The sequence below is a fragment of the Mobula hypostoma genome, chromosome 26 (genome assembly GCF_963921235.1).
Source record: "Mobula hypostoma chromosome 26, sMobHyp1.1, whole genome shotgun sequence".
NCBI lineage: Eukaryota > Metazoa > Chordata > Chondrichthyes > Myliobatiformes > Myliobatidae > Mobula > Mobula hypostoma.
Window position 1 is genome coordinate 32,146,275 of NC_086122.1, and position 13,147 is coordinate 32,159,421.

Genomic DNA, 13,147 nt, shown 5'->3' on the forward strand with positions numbered 1-13,147 from the left:
AGTCAGCACGGTTTTCTCAAGGGAAAATATTGCCCGACAAACCTGTCCCCCACAAAGCCATGCTGACTATCCCTAATCAGACTGTGCTTCTCCAAATGCCTATAAATCCTGCCCTTGAGAATTCTCTCCAATAGTTGCCCACCACCGATGTAAGACTCACTGGTTTATTATTCCCAGAATTATGCCTTATGTTTTTGAACAAAGGGATAACATTTGCTGCCCTCCAATATTCTGTACTGCTTCTATGGTCAGTGAGAACACAAAGATCATCGCAAACAGTGCAGCAATCTCTTCCCTCACATCCCATAGTAACCTGGAGTATTCCTAGGGTCATACATATTCTAATAGTTTTTCAAAAGTTACAGTACATCTTCATTCAATGGTAATATATTCCAGCATATTTAGCATGCTTTACATTGTCCTCACAAACGTCAAGGTCCCTCTTACTGGTGAACACTGCAAGTATTCATTAAGGACCTTCTCTACCTCCAGCACATTTATCCCTCATCTGTCCTATCTTCACTCCAGTCATCCTTCTCTTCTTCACATATGTGTAGAATGCCTTGGGGTTTTCCTTAATTCTACTCACCAAGGCATTGTCCTGCTCCCTTCTAGCTCTTCTAACTCCATTCTTAAGCTCCTTCCTGGCTACCTTGTAACTCTAGTCTAGAGTCCTGTCTGATCTTTGCTTCCCAAATCTTATGTAAGGTTCTTGCTTTGTCACTATATGTTGCACACCTCTTGTCAACCATGTTTCCTTCACCCTACCATCACTACCATGGGATAAATCCATCCAGAAGCCTATGCAAATGCTCCCTAAACAACATCCATATTTCCCTTTTGCAATTCCCTGAGCACATCTGTTCCCAATTTATGCTCCCAATTCCTGCCTAATAGCACTTTAAGTCTCTCTCCCCCAATTAAATATTTTCCGATATTGTCTGCTCCTATCCCTCTCCAAGGCTCTGGTAAAGGTCAGGGAACTTCAGTCACCGTCTTTGAAATACTCACCCATTGAGAGATCTGACACCTGACCTGGTACATTGCCAGACATCAGATCCCTCTAGTCAGCCTGTCAGGAAGCCTTCTTGGACACAGCTAACAAATTCCACCCCTTTGAAACCTTTTGCACTAAGAAGGAGCCAATCAATATTAGGAAGCCGACCCATGACAACAACCCTGTTATTTTTGCACCTTTTCAAAATTCAGCCTCCCAATCTGCTCCTCAATGTTTTTGCTGCTATTGGGGGTGGGTATTTATAGAATACTTCCAAGAGTCATCGTCCTAGAAATATATAGCACAGAAACAAGTCCTTCGGTCCATCTAGTCTTTGCTGAACCATTTAAACTGCCTACTCCCAATGAGCTGCACTGGGACCGTAGCCCTTCATACCCCTACCATCCATGTACCTATCCAAACTTCTCTTAAACATTGTAATCAAGCTCACATACACCACTCCAGCCGACAGCTCGTTCAATACTCTCATGACTCTCTGAGTGAATGTTTCCCCTCATGTCCCCTTAAACATTTCATCTTTCACCCTTAACCCAACCTCAGTGGAAAAATCCTTATCTATACCCCTCATCAAATCTCCTCTCAATCCAAGGAAAAAAAGTCCTAACCTATTCAATCTTTCCTTATAACTCAGGTCCTCCAGACCCAGTTACATCCTTGTAAATTTTCTCTGTACTCTTTCAACCTCATGTACATCTTTTCTGTACTCATCCAATTGATTGTATTTATGCCTATCCACTGCCCTTTCCTTCCCAGTCTCTACAAATTGTATCTACCATTACACCAACTGCTCTGTCATCTGACCTATCACTCTGGTTCCCATCCCCCTGCCAATACTCTATGGATGTACTATTGAAAGTATCATCATGACACATCATGATCCAGTGGACCCCGCCCAGCATTTCACGGAAACATTTGTCCCCCCACCATCAGTAGTACATATTTGAAGCAACATCTACCAAAGATCTCCACTATGTGGGTCATGCTATGTTCTTGCAGTGATCATCAGGGAACTTCAAGAACATTTATTTTGCACACAGTACCAGCTACTTCCCTTCAATAATCTGGTTCCTGAGCCAACCTGCACAACCATGATTATCTCAGTATAGCAACATTATGACCACAATTAGACTTTTTGCTCTAATTGTGCTCTTTCTTGTATAATTTTTAACTTTTTTTCTTGCGAATGGTGTGTATCTGATGCTACGTGTCCCGGATGCTGCTTCAACTTTTCTATTGCATTTGCACATATGACAATTCAACCTCATTCATCCCATCACTGGATTGTTCCCACAACCTATGGGCTCTCCTTCAAGGGCTCTTCATCTCATGTTCTCAATACTTATTATTTCTTTTGTATTTGCAGTTTGTTCATTTGCACATTGGTGTTCGGCCATCTTGTTGGGTGCAGTCTTTCATTGATTCTATTGTGTTTCTTGTACTGAGCAAGCCCAGAAAACAAAGCTCAGGGCTGCACACATATGATTACACTTATGTACTCCAATAATAAATTTACTTTGAACTTTGAGATTTAACTTCATCATTATTTCAGGCTCCATTGCTTTCTTATGTTACACCAAAATAAAACAGTGTAATTAGTGTCTAATGAAATGTAATGTCATTTATAAAGAGTATCAGCAAATATAACATTACTCAGGAAATAAAAATAGATTTTGCATGGAAGTCAGGCAATTCCACAAATTACTGCCACCCTTCATGCTGTACAAGTTTCCATTGGGAAGTTTCTGACCAAAGCAAACTTAAATCTCACGGCTTCCTGTGATTCCTCGCATGATGCTCCAGTAATTCAATCAGCCCTCGAATTCAGCCACTGCCCGAAATAAACAACAAATATTACAAAGGAGGCAATGAATGAAGAAAAAAACTGAAAATTTTTTTCTTGAAAAGGGCCAAAGTAAATCTCAGCTACTTATTCAAACTTAGTTGTACTTTTGAGTTTAATCATTAATATAATTATAATAATCTGAATCAGCTTTAATATCACCAGTATATGTCATGAAATTTGTCCTTTGCAACAGCAATACAATGCAATACATAATAGAAAAAAATATGAATTACAAAAAAATATAAGAGTTAAATTAAAATAGTGAAGAAATTAAAAATTTTAAAAGTGAGGTAGCGTCCATGGGTTCAATATCCATTCGGAAATCTGATGGCAAAAGGGAAGAAGCTGTTCCTGAATTGTTGAACGTGTACCTTCAAACATCTGTAGCTTCTGCCCAATGGCAGCAATGAGAACAAGGCATGAGCTGAGTGATGAGGGCCTTTAATAACCGATACCACCTTTTTGAGGCATTGCTCCTTGAAGGTGTCCTGGATACTACAGAGGCTAGTGTCCATGATGCAGCTAAGTTTACAACTCTCTGCAGCTAGTCGTACCACCTACCAAACGGTGATGCAGACAGTTAGAATGATGTCCACAGTACATCTGTGAAAATTTGCAAGTGCCTTTGGTGTCACGAGTATTACATTTTATCAGTTTATACATTTTTCATAATGCCAGAGACATTGAAATAATTTGTTGTTATTAATCTAGTCATGACTTTGCCTGCTGTCAAAAATTTTTTCCAACACATTTTGTAGGTGGTTTTGGCTCCAGCACTTCCACACATTAGATTTACATCACAAAATGCCTTATTGTCAATGACTGAAACAGGCTTTGCCCAGAAAAGGCAGATTTGCCAATAGGTGGATCAGATTGACAGGAAAGTTTAACAAATTAACTCTTCAGCCTGTGGAAAAAGAAACTTGTAGCCTGGTAAGTTATCTATAAATTACAAATTTTTTTATTAAATGTGAAGGTAAACAGTGACAGAAAATTACAGATTTGCTTACAGAATTTTTAACTTCCACCTGACGTGCACAGTGATATGCTATGCTGTTTTCTTATCTGTAATAATAGTGGCAACAAACCAGCATCCACACAGAATTTAAATGTGGTGTTTACTGAATTACCAGGAAGATTGAGTTGTAGTAGGCATGGAAACTAACTTCCCCTGCTTGGGTCTATAGTTGTCAATCAACACAGAAATATTCTGCACCATTTGTTGTTTCAAAAATTAAATACAAGAGGAGACAGGCATCTGGTCTGCCAATCACAGCTGCAAACAAAATAGTGTGGGCTGAGTCACACTATAAATCAAATTTTACAATTTACCAAGTCCATTTCTTTTAATGACCATGGGATAAAATAAGCAGAATGTGTGAAGCTCTTTCTACTTACTTTGCAATTAAAACATCTTCACGGATAAGTGAATGTTTATGAATGGGCTGTTTTCCACAAGGATGAAAGCCAAGTCTGTATTATAAAGACTGTAATTCTGAGATACAAAATTTCATAATGAAATTAGAATTGTGATAGAACTCCTAACTCTAACTCAATCCACTATTATATTCAGAAACATTTTAACTTTTACTTTTGTCTTCCTTATTCCAATCAACTGATGGGCGAATATGATCCACATTCACAAAAGAAAGCACTTTCACTTTCCCTAAATATTTGGAAAATTTTATAGTTCAGTATGGAATGCACAGAAATCCAATCTAATATTTGCATTGGGTTTTAATATGGTCTTTCTACTTGGGGAGATACAAAATTACTGAAGAACAAGAAAATTGATGCAGGAGCAAGATTTACTTTCAACAATTGGCATTTGGTACATTGGACTTTATTAATCAAAGTATTGAGTATAAGAGCTGGAATGTTATGATGAGGTTGTATAAGGCACTGGTGAGGCCGAATCTGGAGTATTGTGCTCAGTTTTGGTCACCAAATTGCAGGAAGGATATTAATAAGGTTGAAAGAGTGCAGAGAAGGTTTACAAGGATGTTGCTGGGACTTGAAAAACTCAGTTACAGAGAAAGGCTGAATAGGTTAGGACTTTATTCCCTGGAGCGTAGAAGAATGAGGGGAGATCTGATAGAGGTATATAAAATTATGAGGGGTATAGATAGAGTGAATGCAAGCAGGCTTTTTCCACTGAAGCAAGGGGAGAAAAAAACCAGAGGACATGGGTTAAGGGTGAAGGGGGAAAAGTTTAAAGGGAACATTAGGGGGGACTTCTTCACACAGAGAGTGGTGGGAGTGTGGAATGAGCTGCCAGATGAGGTGGTAAATGCGGGTTCTTTTTTAACATTTAAGAATAAATTGGACAGATACATGGATGGGAGGTGTATGGAGGGATATGGTCCGTGTGCAGGTCAGTGGGACTAGGCAGAAAATAGTTTGGCACAGCCAAGAAGGGCCAAAAGGCCTGTTTCTGTGCTGTAGTTTTTCTATGGTTTCTAATAGTTAAATTTATCCAGCTCCTATAGAATTTAGAACATGGTTTGCAACTATTGTATTAAATTTCAAGAGCAATTTAAACAACAAAATTATTTTCCTCTTCTCCTGTCTCCTCATTTCACCTCCCAGAAGCCTCGAAACTTGGAAGGGAGGCAGGCCAAAATACATCTTAAATACATTGGGTCATAGCCATTTATTTTAATGAACAATTTAACTGAAAGAGTCAACTTTATAAACAGAATCTTCTTATCTCCTTCCACAGGCACCAACCCAGAAACTACTAATCTGGTGCCAATGGACGGAAAATTCAGTGGCTGAAAGAAAAATCATCTCGTGAAAATGGTCCCTATTGAAATTTTTCACAACATGAAGCTGTGTCAACTATGCATGCAACAAACATGACTGGAAAAAATCTATATTCTGTTCAGTCGTCTTTTTTTTTTCTTTCCCCACCCTAAACCCACATAAATTCTGTGAATTAATTTTATTCCATTTCTCACATTTAAAAAGCCATTTTTGACTTTTGTAAGCGTGTATTCCTGTTAACTGAACGCCATCGCACCAGGGTCACCTGTAATTGTCTGCATGTTGTGTAAACAGGATACACCATTTTAATCTGAGCAGGACAATTTTCTCAGTGCAGATCCTTGGCTGGCCTGTTTCTGCGCTGTACTTTTCTGAGTCTATGACTACTCTTAGGTTGCTCCAATACAACTGGAGCAAGTGCCAAGGGTTTTTGCTGCAAGCTCACCATAACAATTTTCTTCTTCTCCTTCAGTATAAACACAAAGGCAAAAACTGTACATAAAAATTTAATATAATTGGAATTAAGAGGAAAACATTATAAAAGGAGATGATTTGGTGCCAGACTTTATTTCCATGACAAACGAGGATTTGGTCTTGAATATGAGAGGTGATCCAAAAATAAAATTATGTATCGAACAGAAATTATAATTTAACATACAAACCAGTAAGTTTGTGTGAGTTTGTTTTATAAATATTTGCAGGGTTCTTGAATTAAAAATAAATTATGATCCATCATATATGCCTTTCATCTGGGTCACTGCTACATTTCACTTTCAAGTTTAGTTCATATTGGAAATTTTGGTTTTAAACGAGGTTCTTTAATACAACCTTTATCTTATAATGGTGCAACCCATAAATTTTCTGTATTTGAAACTCATGTGAGCACTTCCATTGATATGTCTCCTACACATGGGCACCCTTACCTTTCCTTGCTTTTAATTTGAATTGTTACCAGCTTTAAAGCCACTTTGAGAAGGAAGAATTCACATTTCTACAGATATAAAATCATAACTTTCATTCTTACCCAAGGGTAAAGTATCTCAAGTTTTTGATCAATGTTAGCGCACTCAGAATTTGCAACAATGCAGCTAAACAGGAGATGCCTAGCTAAAACCAGTATGAAATCAATGTTGATATGGCAAAGAATCGTAATGACCATTCTCTGAATTTTAAATTACAAGGGCAAAATATTATTCAAATAATAGTACAAATGGAATTTTGAAAAAAAGTAAGCTGCAACAAGAAACAAACACCATATATGTTTCAATTACTGTTACCAAATCATATCTATATCTTCCAGACAGCTCCAGAGTCCTCAACACATCAAAATAATACTCAGGCAAAGCTGCAACTGAAAGGCATAAACTGGATGTTTAGCTATTAAGCAGAATAATTTCTAGAGTGGAAAGGATTAACTTCTTTTACTTGAAAATAGAATATATCTTCTTTTTCCTCCTTTAGAGAACCTTTAATGTGTTTTCTTTTAAAAAAAAAATTCCGTACTGCCAGACATCTGTTGTTGGTACAGCAGTAATGGATTACCAGTTACTACCAGGAATAAGTAAACATACATATGTTTCTCATCAGAAAATACCAGAATCAACACTATCATACTGACAAGAGAGCTGCTGGAAAATGAGATTCTTAGCTAGAAACACTGAGGACAGATTAGGACATCAGTGTTATTTTCCAATGTGTACAGAAAACTATATTGTGAATGCTCCAACCAGCAAAGTCAGGAGAAACAAAAAAGAATTCAAGTTAAATACATCACGATAAAACCAAAGCTGTAGCAATGCATTTAAGCCTTTTCAGAACTCCAATAATGCAAGTAAAAATAAAGCTTACAGATCTAGTACTGGGAAGTAGATAAAAATGAGAACCCATAAGGCATCCATTTGTTGGAATGCTAACATAACCAATTCAAATAGTTAAAAACAAAGCAGTAGATATTTTCAAGTCTGCCCGCCTACAATTTCACCGTAGCTTTTCAGTACAGTGTTGGATCAGTCCTACGTAACACCTACAAATCTGCAGCTAGTTCTTAGAATTATAATTTTGTGACCTCATTATAATCCCATCAAGCTCAAATCACAAGAATGCACTGGAATTCATGACCCACTTCAGAAAGACTAGGTGAAGCCATCTCTAATGCTCGATTTCCGGAGTAATATCACAAAAGCAATTCATTGCACAGTCCACACAAACAGCTCGAAGGAAGACTTATGCTGAAGCATATAGACCAAAATCAATTGTTGAGTAATTGTGCACAAATAGAATCAAATTATAAGGATGCAGGCAGCTTAGCATCTTCGATCATTGCAGAAGTCGTCTGAAAACGTTGGGAAAAAAATGAACATCTCAGTGGTTTTGTCCAAAACTGCCAGAAACTACAGGTTTTTGTTTTAGCAGGTATTTGTAAATCAAATACAATAATTTCTGTTTTCCCATTTTCTAAGTTTTCCTACAGTACATTAGGTGCCATACAAGCATGACTTCAGTGCCAATAAAGTTAATGTACTAAATCACACAAGCGAAATGATCCTAATCAGAATTACATCAGTGATGTGACTGTTCAGCCATTCAGAGCAGCTTTGAAGGTAACAACCTCAGAAAGAAAACAGAGGAGTGCGCGGTGAGAAGGTGGAGGTAGTGCTCAACACTAGCTTTTAGATCATAAATAAAGGGCCATAAGGAAAAAAAATAATTGATGGTCAAATGATTTTGATAATTAAAAGAAGATGCAAATAATTAAACAAACAAACCACAAACTCAGAGCTCAAATAAGTGAAAGTGCAGAGGTATTCAACTTCACTCAAAGGGGTCCATTCATGGCTATAAATTGTTTTCCATTCCTGCACTTTAACAATCAAATGTTTCAAATAAAGTAACTTTGCAACAATCTACATTAACAGACTATCTTCAGCTTCTTACTGTCCAGGAAAAGACTGAAATGCTACTCTTCTCCTGCTGGGAGATTTTCTTCAATCCTTTTAAGGAATTTCATTCGGATTTCTGTCACATTGTCACCCTTGAGTGTGTCTTGGACAAACTTCACGTCGACGGCCATTTGAACCTGACAACACAAGAGAACACATGGTATTTTAAATTCCATCAACATTCTTCACACAGGGGGTCAGAATAGTTATTGTTTCAGAGCAAGATCAGTTAAATATGGGTCATCCTCACTATTATTTTGAATTTGATATCTATTTTTTGGCCTATTTGGTTCTCTTCTGTGATAGATCCTGGAATTTGAAATCTGCAACAGCAAAAGCAATAGACAATCCTTTGTTGACATAGCAAAAGAAAATGGAATACAGTAGGACAATATTAACAATCAAAAGATTTCAAGGTTGATTTTGATTCTAGATTAAACATGTTTCATTGCCATTTAAAAAACACACACACACACATCCCAACTTACAAGCTTTTAATTTCCTGTTCAAGATCAGATGCAAATGTTTCCATGAAGAATATTAACCAAATAATCAAATGCAATATTCAATTTTAATCAAAGAAATGACAGGAAGACTACAATGTGTGGAAGACAGCTGCAGTTCTGGTTATCTATTATAATGGAAACCAATGAGAAAATTATCAACTTCTCAGTGAACAAGGATTACATTGTTCAAAATACAAACATAAAATTCCACAATCTTTCACAAAAAAGTACCAAATGGGTCAAAACAATAGATATCAAACTCGAAACAATACTGAATGAAATGGCAAAATCTTCTTTTTTAAAAGCTAGTTTTAAGTACGGTCTATAATGACCTACCGATGCTCAACACTAAATTGAGGCGAGAAGACTGCAACTAGCGGGACACTGTCTACGCCACCCCGAGCTACCTGCCAGTCTAGAATCATATGGGAGCCCAAGCACAGGAGGATGAACCCTGGGCGCCCTCCCAAGACCATGGTCAACACGCTCCTAGAAGACAGCAGCGCGGCTAATGTAGATGAACTGAACACACTGATGAGGGAGAGGGAGAAGGGGAGAGTCCGTCATCGTGCCCGATGCCGGCCCCCTAGGCCTGAGTCAACATAGTAGAAATTTAAGTATGGTGTTAAAGGGCAAGGACAGAAAAGGGAATTTTAAAAAAAAACAAAGGATTTTGCAGTTGCTGGAAATCCAGATCAACACACAGAAAATGCTGGAGGAACTCAGAAGGTCAGGCAACATCAATGGAAGTTAATAGATCGTCGACGTTTTGGGCTGAGACACTTCTTAGGGTAAATAATATGTTGTGAAGTCCATTACAACTCTCAATGGGCAAGAACAGGCTTTAGGGTTGTAGAAGGAAGTATGGGGTAAGAAACCACAGTGAATAAAGACAGCAGTCAAAGTGAAGTGGAGATCCAGTTTAAGATGGAACTACTGAAGTCGAGAAACAGCTTACTAGTAGTTCGAAAGGCAAGAAATTTGACTAAAAACATTATTAATAATATCTTTTCTGAAGTAAATTGTGGTAAACTATCACCACAAACAATGAAGAGGATCTTGTCTTTTTTTGAGTTCCTCTAGCATTTTGTGTGCGTTGCTTGGATTTCCAGCATCTGCAGACTTTCTCTCGTTTGTGATTAGAAAGGCAGGGTAACAGGACCAGAGGAGAGGGCACAGTCTATATCACCCTGAGGCTGAGAGACTGCCCTGACTGCTGTGCTTCGTGTCTGCGGGCTTCGCCATGATGAACTGAGTCTGACTGGGCCTATTCCAGGCTGCTCCGGGTATTCAGATCCAAGGATTCAATTTGGCTCGGAATGCTGTTGCTCGCTTCTATTGTTTGCGCGATTTGTGTTTTATTTCTTTCGCTGTGGATTGGGTGGTTTTTTTTTAATTGGGTTCTTTCGGGTTTCTTGCTTTGCGGCTGCCTGTAAGCAGACAAATCCCAAGGTTTATACATACTTTGATAATAAATGTACTTTGAATTCCCCAAAAAGTAGCCACTTTGTTTGAAAGAGTATAAATCAAATCGGTAAAAGGAACATACAAAAAGAGCAGTTAGACTAACCCGTGCGTTTGGGTTAATTAAGGTTAAAAAAAATAGCTACAAGAATAAATTCAGAGTACGTTCACAATAATTTGCTAAGATAATTGAATTTAAAGCTGCCCAGTGAACAGGTCAAGTTGGATGTGGTACTGGATAATAAGGCAGGTTTAATGAAAGCCCTCAGTGGAAAAGATCCCTTAGGAAGTAGCATTCAAACGACAACTGAATTTGCATTCAGTTTGGGAGGAAGAAATTTTGGAGGAAATAGGTGTGTTTAAATTTAAATAAGGGATTTATAATTGAATAAAGGTACAGTAGACTAAAGTGGACTAGGCAGATAAATTAGCCTAAGAGGGACATTGGCAAGTACGAAGGTGCTGGGGCGGGGGGGGGGGGGGTAAACAAGTATGGAAGTGTTTAGTGGGGCATGGGCTAAAAAAGGTTGGGAAACACTGATGTTGAGCTACGCTGGTCTCATCATCTCTTTTATGCCATTTCTTTATACCCCTCTTCCTCAATCTATTTAATGTTTATCCATCTCCAATTTAAATACTTCTAATGATCTGGCTTCCACCATCTGTCACGGAAGAGAAATTCAGAGGCGGTTATGATTTCAGAATACTGGATACCAACATGAGACCATGAGGAGGAAGAATTTCTTCTTTCAGAGAGATGCAAAGCTTTGGAACTTGCCAGAGAGCACCTAGGGACACAGGGCTTATATGCATTTAATGCCCAGAGAGGTAGATTTCGAATCAGTTAGGGAATTCAAGGTTATAGGAAAAGTGTATCAAGGAGGACTTTGGATGCCAGATCAGCTATGATCCTATTGAATGGCAGAATAGGAATGAATGGTGAAATTTAAAAAATAATCAACTTCAAAAAATGCACAAGTACATTTGTATTATTTGAACTAATATTTGAACTGATTTAGCTGGTTGAGCATCAAAATATTAAATGCCAAAATTACAACTATTTCATTTCTCACCATTTCCAATGCCCCTCTCAGCAATCCACACAGCAGATTCGAGTAGATCAAACTGGAGTGGTTGTCAGGCAATTCCACAAAATCCACAAGAGGATTATTTTCCAGAATCAATGAAAATTCATCTCCTGCTGGGCTCCAGTTGGTCACACTCGGAGTTATACCCAGGTACATTTTAAATGCAACCTGTTTACAAAAAAATAAATTGCATTAAAAGGAAAATCTGAAGTTTCCATTTAAATATCCAACATCTTTCTTTCAATAACACAGATCATTAATAACAAGAAAGATTATAGACATAAGTAACCGTTCAGTTAAACTTGGAAATGCAGAAATTATAATAGAAAATACAGTGGGCACCACCGAAGTGTGGTGGTTAGTGCGAAGAAGCTAATTTAGTTCAGGTGCGGAGTTTAATCTCAGGGTCCTCTGTACAAGACCTCAGTCTGCTATGTCCCCACCCCCCCCCTTCTCTGGGAGTTCCGGTTTCCGTCCCCAGTCCAAACACATAGGCTAATTGGTCATTGTAAATTGTCCTGTGATTAGGTTAGGGTTAAAGAGTGTTGTTGCAGGGCACTGGAGCCGTGCAGCTCGAAGGGCCAGAAGAGCCTATTCCATGCAATATATCTAAATGAAATTCAATTCTGATTCTAGATTCTGTCCCTCCATCAGCACACTTTAACAATCACATCTCACCACAAATGGGTTAGCAGTGACATAAATGCAAGAGCTTGAAGCTGTTGGGCCATAAATATTAATAAGAAAATATGCCAGAATACTTGGTGCATTCTGCAGCAAGTTATGTTTTATAAAGTTAGATGAGATATTCATTGTAAAATAACCTTTCTGGCCCAGGAAATTTAGTTCCAGAAGTGACAAACAATGATCCTTCAGAAATTGGTTTAAGCCAAAGACATAAAAACTTCCTTTTCTTTAAATGTTTTATTTCTCACTCCATATTCCAGCTTTACTTTGCTCTCTGCACATAAATCTAAATTGTTTTGTTGGCATGGCACACTAGTGTAGTGCTTAGCACAATTCTATAACAGAGCCAGTGACCTGGGTTCAATTCCAAGGGGACATTTTCACATGAGGGCTTCCTCCAGGTGCTCCACTTTCCTCCTACATACGAAAGGCGTATGGGTTAGTAGATTAACTGGTCACCTGGATGTAACTGGGTGGTATGGGCTCATTGCACCAGAAGGGCCTGTTATCATGACATATCTCTAAATAAATAAAAGATGCACAAATTTCTGAGAGGATTCTTCCAACTGACTAGTTAAAGAACTCCTAGATACTTTACCTACTTAGAGACCAAAGATATTCTGTGGAGGTGCCTCACTGATTTCTAGCAAGTTCTGAAATCAAAATTCTGAAAGGCTTTGAGGGCAACACCATTTTTTGCTGCTGACCACATATATCTAGGCAAATATTTTTACAAGAATAATTAGCAAAAGATCAAGCAAGTGAGTGACCATAATCACAACCTCTCTATCTTGATAGCTGTTGGCAAGAAAATAAATCTGGAAAATGAACATATT

At 38.1% G+C, this 13,147-nt stretch overlaps 1 protein-coding gene across 4 annotated transcripts in view; it reads right to left on the reverse strand.

The window, feature by feature from the left end:
* Positions 1–2,962: 2,962 nt before the first annotated feature.
* trappc3 (trafficking protein particle complex subunit 3) overlaps positions 2,963–13,147 on the reverse strand; it is a 49,451-nt gene continuing 39,266 nt past the window's right edge. For 3 of the 4 annotated variants that reach the window (XM_063033614.1, XM_063033611.1, XM_063033612.1), the window contains exons 4-5: positions 11,610–11,792; positions 2,964–8,703 (exon numbers count right to left, since the gene is read on the reverse strand). In XM_063033614.1, the coding sequence (XP_062889684.1) occupies positions 8,584–8,703; positions 11,610–11,792 (303 nt within the window). In that variant the 3' untranslated portion in view covers positions 2,964–8,583. Of the gene's footprint in view, positions 8,704–11,609; positions 11,793–13,147 lie in introns of all 4 variants that reach the window. The other variant, XM_063033613.1, reaches the window with a different exon arrangement.